The sequence below is a fragment of the Artibeus jamaicensis genome, unplaced genomic scaffold (genome assembly GCF_021234435.1).
Source record: "Artibeus jamaicensis isolate MK-2021 breed Jamaican fruit bat unplaced genomic scaffold, CSHL_Jam_final contig_1028, whole genome shotgun sequence".
Taxonomy (NCBI): Eukaryota; Metazoa; Chordata; class Mammalia; order Chiroptera; family Phyllostomidae; genus Artibeus; species Artibeus jamaicensis.
Genome location: NW_026521201.1, coordinates 4,737,088 through 4,758,664, shown reverse-complemented (window position 1 = coordinate 4,758,664; position 21,577 = coordinate 4,737,088). Strand labels below are relative to the sequence as shown.

General features: G+C 56.8%; 1 protein-coding gene and 1 long non-coding RNA gene across 16 annotated transcripts in view; one reads left to right on the top strand and one right to left on the bottom strand.

The window, feature by feature from the left end:
* Window positions 1-21,577, bottom strand: part of TSPAN11 (tetraspanin 11) — a 67,129-nt gene that overhangs the window by 8,716 nt on the left and 36,836 nt on the right. For 6 of the 14 annotated variants that reach the window (XM_053662302.1, XM_053662319.1, XM_053662320.1 and 3 more), the window contains 5 exons: window positions 17,427-17,618; window positions 4,883-4,957; window positions 3,979-4,083; window positions 2,343-2,501; window positions 1,912-1,998 (listed from right to left, as the gene is read on the bottom strand). In XM_053662302.1, coding sequence (XP_053518277.1) covers window positions 1,912-1,998; window positions 2,343-2,501; window positions 3,979-4,083; window positions 4,883-4,957; window positions 17,427-17,618 — 618 coding nt within the window. Of the gene's footprint in view, window positions 1-1,661; window positions 1,782-1,911; window positions 1,999-2,342; window positions 2,502-3,978; window positions 4,084-4,882; window positions 4,958-17,426; window positions 17,619-21,577 lie in introns of all 14 variants that reach the window. The other 8 variants (XM_037133939.2, XM_053662305.1, XM_037133940.2 and 5 more) reach the window with 3 other exon arrangements.
* Window positions 6,095-17,435, top strand: LOC128626921 (uncharacterized). Of its 2 annotated transcripts, XR_008391041.1 has the most exons (5): window positions 6,095-6,338; window positions 8,655-8,732; window positions 9,986-10,060; window positions 11,524-11,661; window positions 17,066-17,435. It is a non-coding gene; the product is annotated as an uncharacterized LOC128626921 (long non-coding RNA). The 2 variants fall into 2 exon arrangements; XR_008391042.1 differs by lacking the exon at window positions 9,986-10,060.

Sequence of the window (21,577 nt, the reverse complement as noted above, 5' to 3'; positions counted from 1 at the left end):
CTCCCAACCGGGGGACATGTGCCGCTCTGACCCCAGGCTCAGGCCATTCGTGGCCCCTCCCTCACTGCCCTTGGCTTTCTTGCCCCTGTCTTCTGCTTCTCAGGCTCTCCAGGCCAGGGAGGTCAGAAAGAAATGGATGGAGAGTACGGCCCCGGCCTAATCAACGTCCCCTCAGGGCCAGCACCGTCAATACCTGAGGCAGAAAGCAGGTTTACAGGAACCGCAGCTGGTCCAGGGGCTGGGATGCAGGACAGCCCTTCCTCAGACTCCACTCACTGGCCACTGCTCTGGGTCCAGTCCGTGGGACTGAGAGCCCCCCCAGGGAAGTACGAGAGGGCCCATGTTGGTGCCACCTGGGCCTGATCTTAAGTGGGGGCCCACGAGTCTGCCCAGGAAACCACCAGGGCTTGTTGGAGCTATGATGTGCCACGTGGAAATGGTAAAGCGATGACGGGGGCCATTCCCTGAACACCTGCTGTCTGCCTGGTGGTGTACATGTGTATTGCTGATCCTCACGAGTCACCAAACTGAGCATCACCAGCCCCATGTCACAAATGAGGTACTGAGGCTCAGAGGTGCAAGAACAAGCCCTAGGTTGTCCAGTTTCCCTCCAGGGGATAGGGCCCCTCAAACTAGGCAGCAGCTGAGTCTCCCTGGCACCCAGCAGGGTGGACGAGGGCCAGCAGCAGAGGTCTGGAAGGAAGCCTACACTGAGGCTGCCCAGGCCAGCCACTGCCACTTCTGCTTCTTTTCCCACAGAACTGTGTTGGGGGAGGGAGTTTGGGGAAGTGAAGGACCCAGGAGACCTGGGCACCAGTGCAGGATGAGACCCTCAGAAGTCACCTCTCTGGATCTCAACTTTCTGATCAGTAAAATGGGAGGACACTCCACTGTCTGGCCTGCATCTCAGGCTGTGGGTCTGGCGAGAGGAAGTGTCTAAACCTCTGGAAGCCTACAGAGTTTCCACTTGTGGAGACCTCACCCTTGCCAGGTGCTGCTGGTGTTGCATGCAGCACCTGCTTCTTATCTGGCCCTACGAGGTAGAGAAATGATCCACGTGTTGTTGGTGATGTCAGGTGTGGGGCAGGGAAATAACTGCTCAACGTTACATCAGAAGCAGAGGCAGGACCGGACCCAGGTCCGCTGACCTGCACCCACTGCTCTGCTCTCTTCCCAATGGCACTTACAGTACCGGCGGTGGGAGGGGGGGACAGGACTGAGCTCCCTCTAGAACCTGCTGGGCTGAAGCAGGAGTGTCAGGCAAGGTGGGCAGGCAGGACCCTTGCTCCCTCTATCTGCTCCCACACCTGGTGGTGCCCCTCCTGACTCCTCTCCTCTTGACCCTTGACTAGAGTGACCCAAGAGAGTAACATTCACTTCCAGGGTGGCAGCTGGGAGAGGAGTGCAGTGGAGAACCAGAGCAAAGGGCATGGTTCACGCTCAGAGTGAAGAGCGGGGCGCACCTATGCACAGGTGTGCACACACACACAGAGGAATACTCATGTGATGTGCATACACACGTACACAGATGCACAAGCACACCCGATCACAGACATGTGCATGCAGCCCCACCAGGATGCATGCGCCCTGCCGATGGCCCTGCGCACACCTGGCGGGCTGCATACACAGGCACAAGCACGCACAGAGAGGCATGCGCATACCTGAGCCCACACTCATACTCCTCTCAGGTCTCTGTTCCTTACAAGTTCAAGTTGGCCCCCAGGCCAGGCACTTTCCTGTATGTTTCTGGGGAAGAGAGTGACCACGTGACACATCTTTGGCTGCAAAGGGAAGGGGAGTGGAGGGCAGGGCAGAATGTGGGAGTACAAAGGGTCATGAGATCACAGCGCATGGGAAGGGGTTCAGAACTCATCTGGACAGCCCCCTCTCCAAATCCCCTGCTCAACTCACCTGCAGGCAGGCCACCCCGATACCCACTGCCCCCATGAGCAGGAGGTGGTTGGCCAGGAACTGTTCCAGTCTGGTGATGCAGCCTCCCTGTAAGGTAACAACAGGTCACACGCACCTTGACCCAGAAGTGGGTGAGGATGGGGAGGGAAGGTTTGGCGGTGGTGCTGCATCCAACTGGCTGAGGAAAGGCCAGAGACTTAAAGTGTCTGTGTCAGCCTTTCAATTGCCTGCAGGCTTCTAGGGTGACCCAGGGACAGGCCGTGATGTTCCAGTAGCAGGTGCTTGTCCCCAGGGCTCTGTGCAGAGTGCAGAGGCCCAGCACTGTTGATTTCTAGCCAATAAATAAGTGGGCCTGCTTCCCCCCCGCACCTGTCTGCCTTGAACATGCCTTCTGGGGCCCCTGGATGGCAAGCTGGAGTGAGGGTGCTCACCTCCACCTTGTAGATGTTGGAGGGGTGGACCCTCCGGCCACAGCGCGCCACCACAGTCTTGCAGCAGCTGTCAGGCACCTGGCGGCCCTCCCCTTCCTGAGACAGGATGTAGGCGCTGTGCTGCCAGTCAGTGGAGCTGTTGCTCCCGCAGCACTTGAACTGGAGAGGGAGGTGGAGGTAAAGGTGAGGTGCAGGCAGGGTGGCTCCAGCAACTTGCTCACAGGGGGCAGGACTGTTATTCAGAGGGTAACGAACCCCTTCTTTTCCCCTGGGGATTCTTCCCTTCCTCTGGAGCAGGTGGCTGGTCTCTTTTCAGGCAGAAATTGCCTGCAGGCTACCTGTTTGCTGCCTTAAACATCCACCAGGACCTTGAAGATGACTATGCAGGTGCCCTACGGGCAGGGAGGGAGATGCAGGTGGACCCTCCAGAGTGTGGGGCTTTGGACTCTGGAGGCAGAACCCAGAAAGGGGCCACAAGGGGCGGTTTCCTGGTCTTCCAGGGAGGCAGAACCCCAGGGACAGGGAACCCAGCCTCGCCGGAGGTTCCCAGGCTCCCATTCAGGCCTGGAAACCTCAGACCACAAGGGTGGGCTGAGCTTTAAATGGGTTGACCAGCAGGGTGTGGGTGCCCCTGTGTGCACTGGTGACCTTGGCCACTTTTCAGAGGATGAGCAACCCCTACAGGCAGAGCCAACTGGGAGCTGCGACGGTCTCAGAGACCTGGGACAAGCAGGTGTCTTCTCAGCTGATCTAAGGCGCCCCTGGAGTTCAGAGCCCATCACCCTCTACTTCTGTTCCTTGCTTTTGATCCTGCAGAAAGACCAAGGCCTCAGGCCAGGTCTGCAGGTGCAGGATGGAGCGGAGACCATGGGGTGGGCGTGAGGTGGCAGGGAGAAGGGGCATCAGAGCGGACAGGTGGAGCTGCCTCACACTTTCAGATGCAGAGCCACCAGGCTCCTGGGGTCCAGCTGTCTACCAGAACTTTCTGTGATGGCAGAAATGCCCTCAGCTGTGCTTTCCAACTGGGCAGCCACTGGCTAGGGGTGGCTGAGGGGCACTTGAAATGAAGGTAGTATGACAGAGGAGCTCAACTGTGTGTTAAGCAGCCACACGTGGTTGGTGCCTGCTGTTTGGGACCACATGAATCCGAGGTCTCTGCCCTCCCCCGCCCTCTGGCGGGGCCATGGGCACCGCCAGAGGGGTCTGCTCAGTCTCTTCTCAGGAAGGAGAGACCACCTTGCTGCACACCAGTATTGTTGGGGGGGCCTATTCCAGTTCACACTGTGGGGCCTCAGGGGTCACCAGCAGCCCCTTCCCAGGGGGGAGAAAGGAGCGGGACAGGGGCAGGAGCCAGGAGCTGGAGTTCCCCTGGGCCGGCCTGAGGGGAGGTGGCAGGGTGGGGTTTGGAGAAAAGAGCAGGGGGAACCACGGTTAAGGGAGGGAGGAAGGAGGAGGAAGGAAAGTCCAGGGTCCAGGAAAGCACTTTCGTGGCCGCGGGGCTTCTAAACACGGACACGCGCTTCATGCTCACACCATGACACTGGAAGGAGGCGGGCAACTTGCCCGGGGCCACATGGCCACATGCACAGCAGGGACAGAGTCCCTGGACCCAAGTCTTCCCCCAAGAGGGGCTTACGTCCTGTTGCAGACGGTCTATGGAGGCGGTGAGCTCCGAGGCGCCAGGCTGCCCGTAGTGCTCAGACAGGGTCTGGGTCAGGTGGTGCTTCAGCTCGTCGCCCAGCTGGAGGGCAGAGAGGGACGGAGGTGTCACACGGCCCCCCACCCTGCCCACCTTGGGATGCTGGTCCCCAGGCCTGCTCCCAGACCACGCCAGCTGCAACGGGACCCTCAGCCACAGAAGACGGGCTTACGGAGAGCCGATGTCGCCAAAGCTGGGGCCCTAACAGAAGGACAGGGGTGTCGTGGGCAGAGCTGAGTGGATGGCGAGGGGAGAAGACAGCTTCTAGGCACAGGGGTGCTTTAAGTATCTGTAGATTTTCATTCTGATTATGAATGACAGTCTAAATATTTACCACCATCATCCTGTCGGCATACATCGGTCCTATGGTGTTGGCTGAAACAACCAGCATGGCCATCTGCCTCTACCAGCTGAATACCAGCCTGGTCGTGGCCTTGAACCCCTGATTCCAAGGGAATCCAGTGGGAGAGGACCTGACTGGCCCTTTTGTCCTTGCCTGGTGCTGTCCTCACAGTCTGGCTTGTGGCCCTTGCCCGGGCCTTTCCCCTTGCAGGTCTGGCAGCTGACTTAAGCTCCACGTCTCCTGAGAAGGGGCAAGGGCCCACCCCACCCTCTCTGGGAGCTCCGCAGCATTGGCTCCCACGGTGAAGACATCCTCAGCAACAGATGGAGCAGAGGATTACTGAAGTGGGACAGGAAGCAGGACCCAGATGTGCTGAGGAATACTGGTGCCTGGGAGACAGGACTGCCCCACGAGCAGCTGCCTCAGCTTCGCCTACCTCCCTGCACCATTGCCTCCTGGCACACTGACGGGGGACGCAAAGGAAGAACCTCCACTCACCCTCTGGTAGTACACGTGGGCCAGGGCCCCTGCCACCAGCTCAACCAGGAAGATCACCAGCAACAGGCAGAAGTACTAGGACCAAGGAGAAGAGATGGTCACTATCGGGATTGGGGCTGGGGAGGCAGATGGCACTTTGGCACCTCAATGAAAAATGTTTTCCTAAAGCAGTGAGGCAGGTGGGGCCACCTGTCGGCCCATCCTCGCCTCCTCCCAGCAGCTCTGGGCGTAGCCACCTCTTCTGGCTCTGGGCATGGAGTTCCCCACTCATCCCTTCTCTCATTGGTTTGCTGGTTTGTGAATCCATCCACCCATCCGATACTTATTAAATACCTGTACTATGTTAGGTATCATAAGTAAGACAATTATTATTCTCAAAGAAATTGGTGGTAGGGGCACAGATAAGTAGTGATTATAATGAGGTGTTTTAAGTGCTAGGACAAGCCCTAGAAACTATGGGAGGCTCCTGATGGGGAAGGGCACTCAGAGAAGGCTTCCTGGAGGAGGTGACACCTGAGTGGCATCTCTAAGGATGAGTGGGCATTTGCCAGGTAAAGAAGAAGGAAAGTGCATGCCAGGCAGAGGGGAGAGCATGTGTGAGACCTGGAAAATGCAGTCAGCATGGGTGTGAGTTCAGGGATCTGGCTGGAGTATGGGGGCCGGCTGGGCAGCAGCGACCAAGGCTCCGGAAAAGCATGGGCAGAGAGCCAAGGAAGGGTATTGCAGGGGGTTCTAAATCTCCCTCACTACTGCCTGGCTTCCTCCAGGCTTGGGCTGCTCGGCACACTTCAGGCCCCACTGACACTGCTGGCTGGTTTCCTGGCTGTGCTCTGGCCTCTGCAGGCCTGCATCTTGCCCCCACTCCCACCTGGTTTTATTTTGGGGGGAGGTGCAGACACTGCTGGGTCCTGGTGTGTTGAAGAAGCCAACAGGGCAGAGGTGCGTATCAGGCCCATGTGACTGGAAGGGCACAGGATGAGGGGGAAAGCACGCTACAAATGGGGAGTGGGGGTAGGAGGAGGAAGAGGGCAGCACTGTTGCCCGAAATTGGCCTCCTCTGGGCAAGCACCGGTGAGCAACGCCTCCGCCTCCACCCTCCCTACCCCCCATCCCCAACACTGCCCAGCTGCCTGGCCGCATGGGTTGGCAGCCTGTCGTCACTTGGTCACTGGACTGCTGGGAAGACTCAGCCTATGGGTGAGCTTGGAAATGCCAGGGTTCATCAAGTACAGCAATAACATCGGCCCAAGGGTAGTGTGAGAGGAGGACTGCAGGAGGGCAGGCGAGGCCTGGCCCGTCCAGAGGCAGTGCCAACCCACGGGCCAGGAGGCCTTGTCCCACTGGCTCTCAGGGCCCAGCCAGTGGGGGCTTGGCAAGGGCAGACCTTCAGTGACACAGGGCAGAAGACATTTCACAGAGAAAGAACTCTGACCCAGGAGCGAGGCTTCCTTTCACGGTATGTAAATCGTCTCCCTCTTCTGGAACCCTTGTACTGAGCCCATCGACTCCCAGCACGAGGGCTGGCCCTTGAGGAATCAGGGAAACCTTCCAGTCTCTCAGCGGCGCCAGGCCTGTCCCCAGCACTATGGGACCCAAGGCAAGAGTACAGGCAGAGGCTCCTGGCTCTCTCTCTTCCTGTCCTGGGGCTCTGTGCTGTACCGGGAAAGGCCTCTGCCTGCACATTTAAGCTCTGTCCACGGCCCCACCCCCAACCCAGGCCCAGGCCCCGCAGTCCCCCACGTGGTGAGGGTATGGAGGAGGCCAAAGTGGTGGGATGCAGGGCACACCAGCCTCGGGCACCCTGTGCAGGCTCTGGATGGAGCCCCAGTTGTCTGCTCAGGGCACTCCAAGCTCCTGGGCACCCAGAGGAGGCCAGAAGTAGGGGAGGCAAAGGCAGAATCCAAGGGGGCACACTCTCTGGGCCCCATGGACTTTCTCCACCATGAGCAGGGGTTGGGTGCAGGGGCTGTGTGTGCCTGGGCCCTCGGAAGGTACTGAACGCCACCCCTGTAGGCAGGAGGCTGACAAGAGGTCTGGGGATGGGTCCTCTCTGCTTGGGGAGCCTCTGTGTCCCATACAAAGACTGAAAACCTGAAGGACAGTGGTGGAATGTCAGCTGACTTGGCTTTGAGTCCAGGCTCTGCCACTTGCTGGCTTTGGATGGTGACCTCTGGCTCCTTGGTGTGAATTAGGAAAATGTGCTCCAGTGAGAAAATGTGGCCCCGTGAGCTAGGCAACCTGAATTTCAGTCTTCCCTGTTCCTTGTACAAGATACAAGCTCCGGGGCCATGCATGGGGGTGCTGCCTGTGCACTGAGCTGGTGGATGGCCTGGTGCTGCCCTGACCGCCCTAGGAGGACCCGGCGGGAGGGGTGTCCCGCTCCTGGAGCCCTTGGGCAACAGCATGGGGTGAGCCCAGCCTGTCAGCCAGGGGCAGTCGCCAGGCCAGGTTGCTGCCCTCTTGGGAGCTGCTGGGCCCACTGGACCAAGCCAGGCTGCGGCAACACCCACTCCAGGGCCTTGGGGGTGTGCCTGACCTACCGCTCCTCTTGGACACGCTGGGCCTCCCCCTCCCTGCCCCAGTACTTTGAGACCAGCTCTCATCTGGCACAGGAACTGTCATGTAGTAGCTGCCAGTTGCTCCCCAGGTTTCCTGCATGCCCTCTGCAGTGTGGGAAGAAGCGATGATGGGGCACTTGTCACTGAACAGAAGGATGCAGGCCACTACCAGTTCAGAGGGCAGCATCTCACTACTTTCCTTACCCAGGGAGAGGGAGAGGCTTCCCTCTCTCTCTCTTTCTCTCTTTCTCTCACTGCTCTTGAGTGTGAGGGGGTGCTTGGAGGTGGCCCTGAGGGCGTGGCAGTGATGTGCTGCTCCCTGGGATGCTGTAGACACAGTTGCTATTGAAGCCCAGCTAGAGAGGTGGCTGATGGGAAGGCAGAGCCACTGAACCACATCTGGGATTTAGTGGCAGGCTAAGTTGGTGTACGCCAGCCCTGCAGAAAGGTTCCTGGACATCAAGCAAACTTTCTACCCTGACAGAGTAGGCTGGGGCAGGGAGAGCACCCCTCCTGCCTGGAGCTCCAGCTGCAAAGATGCCCTGGGTTGGGGATGGGGGTAAGCCAGGGCCAGGTTGAGGTTTTGGAGGGACCAGAGGAGGGGGCTCAGGGAGCGAACCTGCTGGGTGCTCAGGGGCACGGGTGCTGGCTCTGGGCAGCAGCTTTAGTAGCAGAGGGCTGCAGGTGTGTGACTCACTGGGGTGGGGGTGGCCCTGAATCACTGCTCCTGTGTGAGGGTCCCTGAGAGGCAGGCTGAGCTCGCTGGATCCTGCATGGAGGACCCCGGCATCCTGGCCTCCGGAGCAGGGCCCACCACATGAGCCAGCCTGGTGGGGTTCTGCCATGTGAGGCCATGAGCTCTAACCAACGCCTCACCTCTGCTGCTCTGCCCGCCCCTCGTCAAGCCTTTCCAGACTCCCCCAGCCTCCCCAGTCATCTCAGGGTTCCTAGAGTGCGGGCTGGCTGTGAGCTGTGTGAAGCATCCCTTTCGCCCCTGCACACTGTGCCCTACCTAGAGGCCAGGACTTCCAGCCTTCACGCCTTTGTCCTCACTGTTGCCCTGCCTAGGCTTCCAGTGTCTCCCTGTGCCTCAATATCCAGCTCGGCTGTGGTCTGCACGCACCATCTCTGGTGGCAGTGGTTGCCACTGCCCACCGCCAACTCCATTGCCTCCATGTCCTGACACATGCTTTCCTCCTTCTCTCCTTAACTAGACTTGGATCTGCCTCAGTGTCCTTTGCCTGCCCACCCTGCTGTTCCTTACATGACACCTCCCCATAGGCCTTGGCTGGGTGAGTGACAGAACATTAGCCACTGCTCTGCAGAGGTTGTTTCTGCTTTAAGAGGTACCCCTAGGTCTCTCCAGAATGACTGTGAGCTGCTGGGGGACAGGGGCCACTGGTGAGGTGCAGGGTCTAGCTGCGTGCTCAGTGCATGTACTCACTCTCAGACAGACACTCGCACGTCTCCTGGCACGTGCACGTGACCCAGCAGGGACTGGCCAGAGTTTGGGGCAGGAGCCTGATCTTTCCCTGATCTGTGGAAAGCATGGAATTGTTACTTTAACTTACACCAGTGGTCCTCCACCTGGCAGGGTTTTGCCCTCTGGGGACATTTAGCAACTTGCGAAGACTGTTTTTTGTTGTCACAACTGGGAGGAGTGCTACTGGCATCTAGAGGGTGGAGACCAGGGATGCTGCTGACACTGTGGGGTGCAGGCCCACACTGCTGCAAGGAACAACCAGGGTCTCAGGTTGACGCTGGGCCTCGAAGTGCATATGTGCCCCTATGCACTATGGGAGACACAGAACAGATCTAAGGAAGCTCGTCCAGTTCCTGAACAGCCTGAACGCACACAGATGAATAGGAGGGTTTCCCACTGTACCTACCCATGAGGGTGCCTCTGCAGCCTCTGACCGCAGGACGGCCGGTGAGGCAGGGAGATGACCACCAGTCCAGGCACATCCCAGGAGCCCCGGGAGCTTCCCTGGGGACTCTGTGCTGTCTAGTCCCTCCTGCTGTCCCCAGTGAGCTGGGCAGTGAGGGGTGAGGGTGTATAACAGATTGGGTGTATAACAGATTGACTGGGAAGCATAAAGAAGGTTCTGGAATAATTTTTTGCCTTTAAGTTTGGTGTTGATTTTGAATTATTAAACAAAAGTCAGTAAAAATTCTCAGATACCCTGTGTCATATTTCAAGGAGTCAGTATTTCCAAGGCGCAGGCCATCCCGCTTTTCCCAGCTCACCATGCCAGGGAGGGGCCGTGCTCCTCCAGCAGAGCCCGTTCTCTTGAGGGAATACCAGAATCCGCCTGCCCCACCTGTGGCTTAGGAGACAATAGCCCTGCTCAGCTGGCTGGCCTCATTTCTCAAAACCAAGCCAGAGAAGCAGAGGATAAGTTGTATTCCTGCAGTGGAAGCAGTGGGAAGGTACCCTTTACACATACCCCTGCCCAAGGTAATAATAACAACCAATTCTCCCTTTGCCGAATCAGCCCATTATCACCTGTGAGACCCCCATGACAGTAATGCCGTCTCTCCGCAGGTGCAGCCCCTCTGTGAGCACTTCCCACGATGGCTCCCAGCTCAGCGAGCACAGCATCATCCAGCGCACAGCCATGTGAGCGCAGCATCAGCATCATTGCATCCCACCCACGTGGGCAGGGAGCACTGGAGTAGTTTGTCCCAACTCACTTGGCGAGAATGTGGCTAATTCTGAAACTGAACCCAGCGATTCGGCTGCAGGACCTGTGTGTTTACCTGCTGTTGCCCTACTCACAGCTGTGGGCGGGGTGAGCTCACAGAGCTCGAAGGGTGCAGTTAGCAGGTTTGGGTGGGTAGAGGTGTCAGGAGACGGGCCAGGGCTTGGTGGCAGAGAGACAAAGGAGAAATCCGGGAAACCCCCAACCCGACAAAGAACTCTCTCACTGGCCCCACTCGGTCCCTGTTCTTCAGTGCCTGCCAGCACCAGGCATGCTCCAGGCGTGCTCCAGGCGGCCCCTCCTGGCCAGGCTCAGTGCAGACTTCTGCCTGCCGGGCCCTACCTTTCACACCTCTGCCCTGTCCTGGGGTCACAGCCTCTGCCCTTGCCTCGCTCAGCCAGCCTAACTTATCTCAGAGTCAGCACAAGCCAGGCAACACCCCGTGGGCATACACAGCACCCTGAGCACAGCAAGGCCTCTGCTCTCATACGTCTTGGGGTTGCTGCTCCGACCCACCAGTGCTCCGCAGCTGGCTGCCATCAATCCTGAGCTTGGGCGAGGCCCACAAAGTCCTCCCTTAGCCCGGAGTTTCTGATTGTGACCTCCCTCTGCTGACATCCTCCTGAATCCCGATCTGACTTGTGGGTGCCCGCTGGACTGCTGCCAGGACTCCGCACACTCTGACCCTCGCTTGCCCTCCTGCTCTGACCTGTATCTTGCTCTGCCTTCATGGGCCCTGGGTGAGGGTGTGAGTCGAACCTGTTCTCTCAACTCCTCTCTGACCTCCAGCCACTCAGGTGTTTGGGCCTGGCCTGCCCCCAGTCCTTCCAGAGGGACCCCCTGTGGCTTGGCCTGACAGGAAGCAGAATGAGAGTTCCAGAGAAAGCTCTTATGACTTCTGCCCCCAGAGCACTCAGTAGGGATGATGTCATTTCAAAATACGCCAAACTGGACCCCAAACACAGAAGGGCCAGGTTGGTGAGCACAGAATGGGACCCAAGCAGTCATCTCCCCCAGCACCCTGTACCATTTACCACACTTTTTCCCTTTCCTTCTTTAATGGAACAGTTTGTACTAGAAGTTAGATATTTTCTAAAACTATATATAGACCCAAAATGAAGCTGGAACAGCGCAGTACTCTGAACCAAACCAACACTTTCCTTAATGCGAGGCTCCGAGGAAAGCTTCGGAGATGTTGCTCCCTGTGACAGTGTGGTGGCTACTTAGAAAGTGCGTCTTCAGAGGGGCCCTCCCTGCACAAATGAGCTGGCCCCAGGCGTGGTTTGGGGGTGGGGGCACACCCACTGGTGCTCTAGGATGGGGCGGCTCAGCCCTGGCCAGCTCCACCCTCGAGGTAAGTTTTAAAAACTTTACACAACAGGACTTTTGGAATTTCCCTGCTGGACTGACTGCCATAAAGCAGGAAGCGTCAACGAAGCTCTCTTCCTCTCTCTCCATCACGCGCACAGTCAGAGACGGAAACAAAGCCGCCGTGAGAAGACCGAGGCCGGGTGTCCAGGTGGGTGGGCGGGGTGGAGGCCTGGCATCAGTGAGGGAGGAGCAGGGACAGGCTGCCAAGGTCAAGCTGTGAGGAGAAGAGCCCAGCCCGAGGCTCTCTGCCTGGCTGGCTGTGAGGATTACAACTGCAGCGGGGGGAGGGCCAGGGAGCTCAGGCCAACCAAGGCCAAACAGGAAAAGGTGGAGCCAGCTGTTGAAGCAGCAATGACCTCAGGGAGCATGATATTGTGGTAATTAACCACAGGCTGGGGCTGGAAGCAGTCGGGGCCTCAGAGGTGCAGCTGCCTGGCCTGTTTATTTAGAAAAGAGAGGATGTGGATTTGGGAGCCTCAAGCCATTCCTGCAACAAGATGTCACTGTTGGAAGGGTGAAGGTGACCTCTACCCCTCCTGGCTCCTGCCCAGGGCTCACGCCTGCCCCCAGCTACAGCCAGGCTGGGTGCTGGCACCGGGTGCTGGCCGCTATTCTACAGGAGGACTTGGGTGTGCTCTGGCTGGTGGTGGATGCTGACGTGCAGTCTGGCCCAAGGGGCTGGGAGCATAGAAGAGGACCAGGGTTAGGACAATGACAGCTGGTGGACAGTGGGGAAGTTGGAAGAGGCCGTGGGGAGGCAGGGGATATTCAAGAGACATCCAGAGAATACAGCTGAGGCCCTCCAAAGTCCCAGCCCAAGGGTTGGGGGTGCAAAGTTCACACTGTGGGGGTTCACAGGAGGAGAACCCAGTTTCAGAGCTACAAGCCAAAGATTGGCACCCGCCGGATATTAAGCAAAGACTGCTGAGAGTCCAGACAGAATGGGCAGAGACAGCAGGTTCCCGACTGGACAGCGGGGCTTGGCCAGCTGGCCCAAGGACGGTCACCAGACTGCCCCGGGGAGTCAGAGCTCAGGGAACTGGGGGCAAGCTGCCGCCCCGCTTAGGGGCCTTGGGTGTGCAGGAAGGGACTGGTTGCTGCCTCTGACTAGCCCCTGGAAGCGCTGTCTTCTCACAGGCTGCAGAGAGATGTGGTGCGCCCTTAGGCAGCTGTGCACGTGCCTGGAACAGAAGGGATGTGCATGGGCTGAGGCTGGACAGAGGATGGCGGTAGGGACCCCTGGCTGGGAGTAGCACTGGTCACAGAGCTGGCAATGGTGGGGGCGGGGAGGGGGAAGGGAAGGCTGAGCAGAAGTCCCCACCTTGTGCAGAAGTTAGGAAAAGCCCTAGGGTGAGGAGAGGTCTGAGTTCTGACTAACCTCAAACTAAACTCAACCCCCGTACGGTCTTTTCTTTGATATAGGCATTTTGTCATCCTCTCTGGTTTCTAAGCCCTGCCAGGGGTCTTAGTCCCTTGTGTGTCTCCTTCCCTTCTCGCCCTGCCTGTGCCCAGCAGAACAGGGAATCTGGAAACACATTAAAAGTTCTGGTGGAAGTTAACGGATTAGGCAGCCTCATCGATGCAATGTGGTTCATGAGCTGCCAAAAGTTGGAGAGAAGGGGGGCGTGGAGATTGGCTGGTGTAAATACTGCTGTGGATAGAAAATTTGCTGCTCTGGGTGGGCAGTGACCGGATACATCCCTTAGCAGCCTAAGAAGGTAGATCTTGAGCCCAGAATGGCGCTGGTCATTAGAAAAGGGTGGTATCACACTAGGCACCCTGGTCTGGCAGTCTGGGCTCAGCTTTTGTCTGTGAAGATGTTGTGTGACCCTGGGTGAATCATTCATCCTCTCTGGACCTCCTGCATAAAATGTGGGGCTTAGGTGGGGAGACTGTCCTGACACTGCTGCTCCATCCGTCTGCAGTGTCAGGACTAAGCATCCTCTCAGGGGTGCTTCCCAGCAAGGACACCTAGAGGAACGCCCCCACACTCCCCTGTCCTTACTCACTGCTCCTATTACCTGGCGGGAGGGCCTCCTTCCCTCCTTGGGGACAGCCTGTCTCCAGGATGCCACATTTCCTGCTCTCCACCATGCAGTGAGTTTAGTGAGGCAGTTCTTAGTGAGGTGAAGTGTTGCTAAGGTCGCTGCTGCAGAGACAAAGCCACACACTCTGATCAGCTGCATTAGTAATAAAGATGACCTTTGACCACCATCACTCTGTCCTCTGGGATTCATTTTCCAATGGGTTCTAAGATCCCCTAAAACGCACGGTCGATGGGGAAGGGCACTGGGTATCAGACTGGGGCATGGCCGCCCAGAGCCAGGACCAGAACCCGGCAGGAGAGGAGATCATCCAGACAGCTCTTCAGCCAGCACTCCTAACTAGGTCCACACGCTTTCTGTGGTGCAGTAACAGGCTGACTTCTGTCGCACTGCCAGCACCCTGAAGCTCAGTCTCTGCCTGGTGGCAGGCAGCCAGGTCACTGGCCGTCAGCTCCCACCTTGGTGCTTCGTTTCTCAGCCCTCAGCTGAGCCTGAGTCAGGAGAAAGGCCAGTCCTGTTCCCCAGGGAGAGGGTCCCACGTGGAGGGGCACTGGGCCAGCCTGGGGCAGCAGAAGAGGCCTTGGAGCAAGCTCCTGCCCATGTGGCCTCAGCAGAGTCTCTTTCTCTCTATGGCCAAAGAGCAGTGGGGACCCTGGGAGCAATGGCCCCTGTAGATAACTCCATTGTCTTAGATTCCTTCTCAAAGGGGCTTGGTCATTGTGATGGTGACACAAATGTGATTACAGCTGCATCTTATGATGTGCCACATCTTTATATAATGTGGCGACTTGTCTCCTAAGACCTAAAGTACTTACTCAATATCCTCACAGCTCGCCCCATATGAAGATTGGGGATATGGGGGCAGGGGGGCAGGGGGCCAGGCGTGGCAGAGAGGCTTCTCTGAGGTCCTGGAGCATGTTGGACCAGCTCCCCTACAACTTGCGTCTGAGCCCTGGTCCTGGGTTCTAGACCCGATTGCCTAGTTAACCAGGGCTGGATCTATTTGATAGAAGTGTTGCAATTTGGGGTCCCCTCATTTTCAGAAATTGGTTCTAGAATTTCTTATTTTTTAATCCACTCCATAAATATAAAAGAATTCCTGACAAAGACCCAGTCTAGCCTGGACCATCCATTATAAAAGTTTTCAGAGCCCATAGTCAAAACTCTAAAAATACTCCTTTCCTTTGATCAGAGTGGCATCTGCATGGTCATTAGCCTAGGGCTTAGATGGCCCAAATGCACTGGTTTTTGCATTCAGCCTTCACTAAAAAAGAAGAGCTGGTGTGAATAATTTAAGCCCCATTCCTGCTCCCCTTTGCAGGTTTCTGACACCAAGTCATCATCATTTAAGCACCAACTAGGACGTACTATTCCTGTCCCTGATGAACATTTCCTTCTCATATAAGTGACTTTGAGGACCTACGGATGTGTGGGGGGAGGCCCCGGGCAGGACAGACATGCATCTGTGGGAGCTGGACGGCCCCTGTGGGTGGTTCTTGGGAACCTTTGATGCCAGGCCTCTCCCTCCCGGTGGTCCAAGTCCGACACGCCAGGTACAGACGCCTGGTCTTCCGTTTTCCCTCTCCTCCTGGGAGCCACTCTAAAAAGAGCTTCTGGAATCGCTGCATTTCTCCTCTGGGATTTCCTCCAGCCTTTAGCTGATTAAAGATTTCAACAGGGAGTTAAGACACACATTGAGAAAGATGCAGTGAGGCCAGAAAGGCACCTCCAGGAAGCACAGAGCACTTTTAAGCTGCCTTAACCACACTGTTTGCCTTTAAGTGGGAGCCTGGTTTTAAAAGTCCTGCTGTGTTAGCCCAAGAAAAGTCTTACAGCCACCTTATTGGTCGAAACACTGAAGTGCTCAGTAACTCAGGGGCTGATGGGCCAGGATGCAGATCACTCAGGCACCGCTGCTTCCCCTGTCCTCTGTTCTTGGCAGGATCTGTCTGGGTCCTTCAGAGGGGCACAGGGAAAAGCACGGGAAGATTCAGGCTCCGAGGCTTGCTGTTTGTCAGCCCCTGGCCCTGCACTCCTGGGCTGCTGTCTGCGTGCACGTGTGTGTATGCACTTTCCCTTGACCTTGATCTGGTGCCTCTCTGAGGTGTTTTGCTAGTGATGTTGGACCAGAGAATTCCTCAGTTCTCTGTGAGGTGAAAGCGAATGCAAGCAGTGAGTGAAGAAGGAATCCAGCAGCCCCTGTGCCCCTAGCCCTGCCTCTTGACCCAGGGGGATGAGAAAGCCCTTCTGTTTGCTGATACTGGGGCGAGAGGTGTGCACCAGGTCTGCCCTTGAACCCAACCAAGGTCCTGGCCTTCCTCAAGGCTCTATTCTCCCCAGCACAGCCCTGGGTACGGGACATGGTCCCTCCACATAGGCCTCGGACCTTGTGCCTGTCAGGCTGTGCCTGGAGACACTGTTTTCTTAATGGCTCAGCCTAGATGGTGGGACAGGTCTGGCAAATGGGTCATTAAGGAGGGAGTGAAGAAGGGGAGGCCTGTGATCAGTGGCTCAGAGAGCAGAGCCTGTCAGTTACCGACCCTCAGGCCTTCCTTCTGAACTTTGAGACTGCCAGGTGGGGCTCGTATAGGAGGCTGTGGACCCAGGGGAGCAGGATGGCTGTGGTGCGAAACCCTTCAGGGCCTCCTTTGGCCACCTGACTCTTTCCAGGCTCAGTCTGATTTCTTCAGGAGACTTAGATTGGTTCTGGCCCTGCCCTTCCTGCTGATGTTTTGCAGCCTCCCCTGCCCACACCAGTCTTGGCCCTGAGGAAGAGATTAAGAGTGGAGGAGCCTACTCCGGCTGCAGGCTCACTGCAGTCGGGGGTTAGTCTGGCAGTCCTGACCTGGACTCTGGCTTCTGCCCCTCAGTCCGCCTAGGCCTCCTGTCCAGCTGGCCAGCTTCCCAGCGTGTGCTGCCCACAGCACCGCCCATGAAATCCTCTTGCCCAAACAACCCACCCTGAGTCTGATCAGGCTTCTAGACTCAGGTATCAGGAGAATACATGAAATAATACCAAGGAGATGCCATCAGAAAAGCTAGACTGGGAGAAAGTACAGCACATATGACCTGGTTCCTTCAATAATAAATTGCAAGCGAAGAAAAAGAGAGAGATTGATGGGGAGTTTAGAGATTAAGAGATCCAGGAGACAAAATGACCAATTGCAACGCATGGGCCTAATTTAGATTCTGATGCAAACAACCTTTAAAAAAATAGTTTATGGGTCAATTGGGGAAAGTTGAAACTGCCTGGTTATTTCATGATATTAAGGCATGACTGTTAAATGTGTTTAGGTGTGATGATAGTACTGTCATTATGTATTCTGAAAAAGGACCCTAAACTGCCCAGGTACACCCCGGAATATTCACCGGGGATGAGGCGCCTGGGACTTCAGGGTGGGAGGGGCATCAGTCACAGATGAAACAGCACTGGCTCTGGGAGGAGGGCTGCTGACTCTGAGCGATGGGACACAGGGTTTCACTATGACATTCTATTCATTTTTGCAGAGCTTTGAGAATCACCATGATGAAATCTGGAAGGAGAAGTGGAGGAGAGGAAGAAGAAGAGGAATCGGAGGAGGGTGGAGGAGGTACCGCAGCTGTGCCAGGACTGAGGCTGCCCTCCCAGTTTAGCTCCTAAGAATCTGGAGACAAAGGCAAATAGCCAACTGGAGGGGCTGCTGCCTCCTCCAGCCTCCCCAGGACTTGGAGCCCAGGCTGGGACACTGTCCCTGGTGGGGTTCTCAGTGCAGGAGCTGATAGGCGGCACAAGCCCTGGGGGCAAGGGCTTGGGCTTTGCTCTCTGAGGCCCCAGCTGGTTTCCCTCCTCCCAGCCACAGGCTGGTGGAGTGGGGCAGGCAGCACTCACTGTGGAGAGGCAGCTCCTGTCCTCCCTGATGATGGCGCAGAAGCCCAGGAAGCCAGTCACCATGACAAGGGCGCCTGCGAAGATGAGGATGTAGGCAGAAGCAGCAAAGGTGCTGGAGGCCAGGACGCTGAGGTAGCTGCTCTTCTCCACCAGGGTCCAGACGCCCACGGCCAGGACGGCAGCACCACCCACCTACGGGAAGCCCCAGATCAGAGCAGGTGGCTGCGGGTATGCCACCGCTGGCCTCTACTGAGCACCCACTGCAGCCCAAGCACTTTTTATGCCTCATCTCATTTAGTCCTTCAAAGGGCCTGTGAGGATGGGGCGGTCCCTGACTTACAGGTTGGGAAACGGAGGCTTGGAGAAGCTGGTGACTGGCCCATGGTCATACACCTGAGCGGCAGGGGCAGATTTTTGAAGCCTGGGGTGAATCCCAACTCTGTGCTTCTCACCACGTTGCCTGGGAGTCCCTGTCCCGTGAGGTAGGGGAGGCAACTGCGAGTGTGGGGGGCCTTTGCCCTCCAATTCCTGGCCCCCCACCCCGTGCCCTTCCTCCCCACAGGGCTCCTTTGCTCCTGTCCACATTCTCGGGCAGGCACTTTCACACACTGGTTTCAGCCCTATATCTGCCCACTGGGGGAGCATGACAGGGCTTTTCATCTCTGCTGTACAGATGAAGAAATGGAAGTGCAGAGAAGAAATTGCCTGAGGGCCTGCCTCTGGTTAGGGACAATGCGAGGCGGGCCAGGATTGAACTCAGGGTGCAGCCCCCACGGTTGAAAGGACAGGGACTCCGCAGCTGGAGCTACTAGGGGGCTGCAGGAGGACTGAGCAGCAGAGATTTCTTTGCTAGTTGTCTGCTTCCCTTTCGGCCCCAAGAAGGCGGCAGGAACAAGACAGTGCTGATCAGTGGTTGGGGTGTCTCCTCAGGAAGGGCACCTGGGCATGCAGCTGGGGGCGCCCTGCCTGGTTCTTTGCACAGCGAGGCTGTTAAGCTCAGCAGAAGTGTGTGGGCCAGACAGGAGTGCTAGTGCCTGCCCAGCGTTTGAGCTGGCACAGCCCCTGGGGCCATTTCTGCGACTGCCCCTGCGAGGGCAGACTTCCGCCTGGCCCCGGCCTCCCTGCCTCATGTAGGGGTGAGCTGTCTCCCTCAGATGGGTGAAGACCTCTCTCTCAGGGCCCCCGGTGTGGCCCACTGGGCTCAGTCCACAGGTGCTCGTCCCTGCATGGTGTTCCCATCGGCCCCAGGAGGACTCTGTGGGCTGTGTCGTGGGAGTGCCCCACCCTGGCACCTCAAAGCTCTCTGTTCTCAGGAGTCACAGGCATCAGCTGAGAAAATGGAAGGTGGTTCTTGGCAATGAATATGCACTAGGCACGGCCTTACTCAGCTCTCCATTTCTCTTCTGAGCTCTGCTGTGGTGCCGAGATGTGGCGGGGGTGGGAGGAGGGCACGTGTTATCTCTGTTTTGCAGATGAAGAGCCTGAGGCTCGGAGAGACTGAGAACAGGCGTGAGAGACAGCACTGGGGGGCCCTGAGCAGAGACTCCAACCCGGGGCTCCTGAGGTCCGATTCAGGACTCCATCCTTGGATTCAACAGATGGGGCCGCACCTGCTCCGTGACTTATTTCTGCTTTTTACATGATCTGTTTTCTTCAAAGTCTCATTTCATCCCCTTTGGCACCTCCAGCAGATAAGAACACCAGGCAGAGGGACACCCAGCAGTGTGGCTCTGAAGGGAGCTGGGGGCTGGCATGCGGCACTTCAGTCACATCGTGTTCCTCACATGTTCACATCTCTAAAGCCGACATGCGTCTTGTGATCAGCAGCATCTTACAGTTATACTCAGCACTACTTTTGCTCCGTGGTACGAAATCAATGATGTATCTTAGGATCCAACTGCTGGCATCTTAGCTGCGCTGAAGTCTGGAACTAGGATAGGTCTGTAAACTGTCTGTGAGCGCCGCTCCCTCTGGGCCACACGGCCTCCACGGCCAGCAGGGACTCTCCTGAGTCTGGCTCCTTGGGATTGTGTTAAGTGAGACTTTCCAGCAAAACCTCCTGCACATTTTCTGTCTACCCTTACAGCCTGGCTGGAACGCTTGGGTAAGGGTCCCCACTTGGCATAACTAGCTGTGTGACTAAAGGTAGTCTCTTAACCCCTCTGGGCCTAAGTTTCTTCAGCTCTCCAGTAAGGGGCTTGTATTTGACCACTGGTTCCCAACCTATAACCACCAAGGACTCCTCTGCTTACTTTGTCCCATGGATCTTATGTTTTGAAGGTTTTTGCCTACCAAATCCAGTGCATTAATTAAGTAAAAATTCATTTCTTATTCTTTATTCATCAAAGGCACATGATGGTGCCAGGAAGAGATTCTGAACAGCATGAAACAGTCAATGTGATCACAGTGAGTTGATCTAATTTTTAATTGCTCTGGGCTCTTTATGGAGATCTGCACACTATCCATGATCCATTGGGCTTGTCAACCCCATAGCTCAGCATTGACTCTGGCACTTCCTCAAGGGGCACATCTGGACAGGACTGGGACACTTACTCGGTTGGGGGACAGGGAATCCACTGAGAATGTGATTAGAAAAAACTGTGGGTGCTTTTCTCACAGCAACAGCCATCCATTCAAAATAAAGCGCTGGAGTTTGGGGGCTGGAGCCTGATCCTGGACGGAGCCCTGGTGCCCGCAGCCTTTGAGGCCTGCTCCACCTGTGCTCCTCAGCCTGGCTGCATGACCACTGGCACTCTGACACACCCAGGCCACGCCCGGGCCAGGTGAAGTGTCTGGGAATGGGACATGAGCATTTTAGTATGTTTTCAGGTGGCTCCAGTTGAGAACCACTGTGGAGATGTCATATTTAATAGAGGGTGAGGCACCCCACCCCTCTCCCTGGCAGGTGCTGCTGTGCTGAATCTCACAGCCACTCTGCTTCCTGGAAGCTTTGGGCCCCTTCCCCCGGGGGCAGCTGCTGGGTGTGCTTTGAACATTAGTTTAGGACTTGAACTCCATCCTGTCCCTTCTGAGCTTTGCTAGGAGCTTCGAGGTAGACAGTGAGAGATAACAAGGAACAGAATTTTCAGTCCAAAGGGTTGAAAATCAGATATGCAAGGGAAAAAATAGGTGGCTCCCCAGGAAGAGTAGGGGGCTCTGAGAAATGCAGCCCCAGGGGAGGAGCCGTGCTGACCCCCCCCAGGAGGGCTGCTGTGTCCTGCGGCATTTGCCGGTCTCAGAAATGGGTGGAATCGTGCAAACAGGCAGAGCCCGCAGGTCAGCCAAGGTGACAGCAGGGTCCCCAGCTGTTGGGGAGGGCCTGGGAAGCATCTGGAGGGATAGAAGAAATCAGGAGGTGACTGTGACTCACTAGGGACCCCTCCCCGGGGGTGTCACATCTGGTGGAGACACTGAGTGAGACTTGCCATCAGGAGGAAGAAGAGTTCAAGTTCAGGGAGTCTCCAGCTGGGACCTGGTCAGCTCTTTAGAAAATAGTCTTTCCTCTGAACAGGAAATGTAAAAGCTGCTCAATGTCAGAACAGGTCACCGGAGGGTGTGTTGGGGGGGATTGACATTGACAGGCCTGGGGGCCGGCCCTGGCTGTACCCCTGGTAACCATGTGATTGCGTGCCAGACGCTTTGCCTCTCTCACCCTCAGTTTCTTCACCTGTGAATGGCGGTGTGCGGGTCAAGTGTCTCTATTACCAGGGGGTGGGGAGGTGGGGGACAACCTTCTGCCAAGACACCTGCAGCAAGAGCCTTCTGGACCAGTGGCTTGTGGTTTTCACTTGAGCTGAGGGGAGATGGCCTCGGTCAGCAGAAAGGGCAGTCAAGTGTGAGGGGAAGTGAGAGAAGGGCTGAGTGGGGTGGGAGAGAGCTGACCCCAGGGAGCAATTTCAACAGCTGCTTGCATAGAGTTGGTTCGATAGTAGTTGGCTCCTTACAGAAACTGGGTTGGTTTTCTGTGAAATAAAAACCGAGTCCGTAGCCAATTAGCCAGAAAAGCCTGCAGAGGTGTGAAGCCGGCCCTCTCACCAGCGAGGACACAGGCAGGCCAGGAGGCGGGGCAGGTCACCCAGGCCGTGGAACTTTTCCTTTGTTAGGGAATGGAAGGGCTCCTGGGCTGGGATCTGGGGGAAGGGCCCACGGGG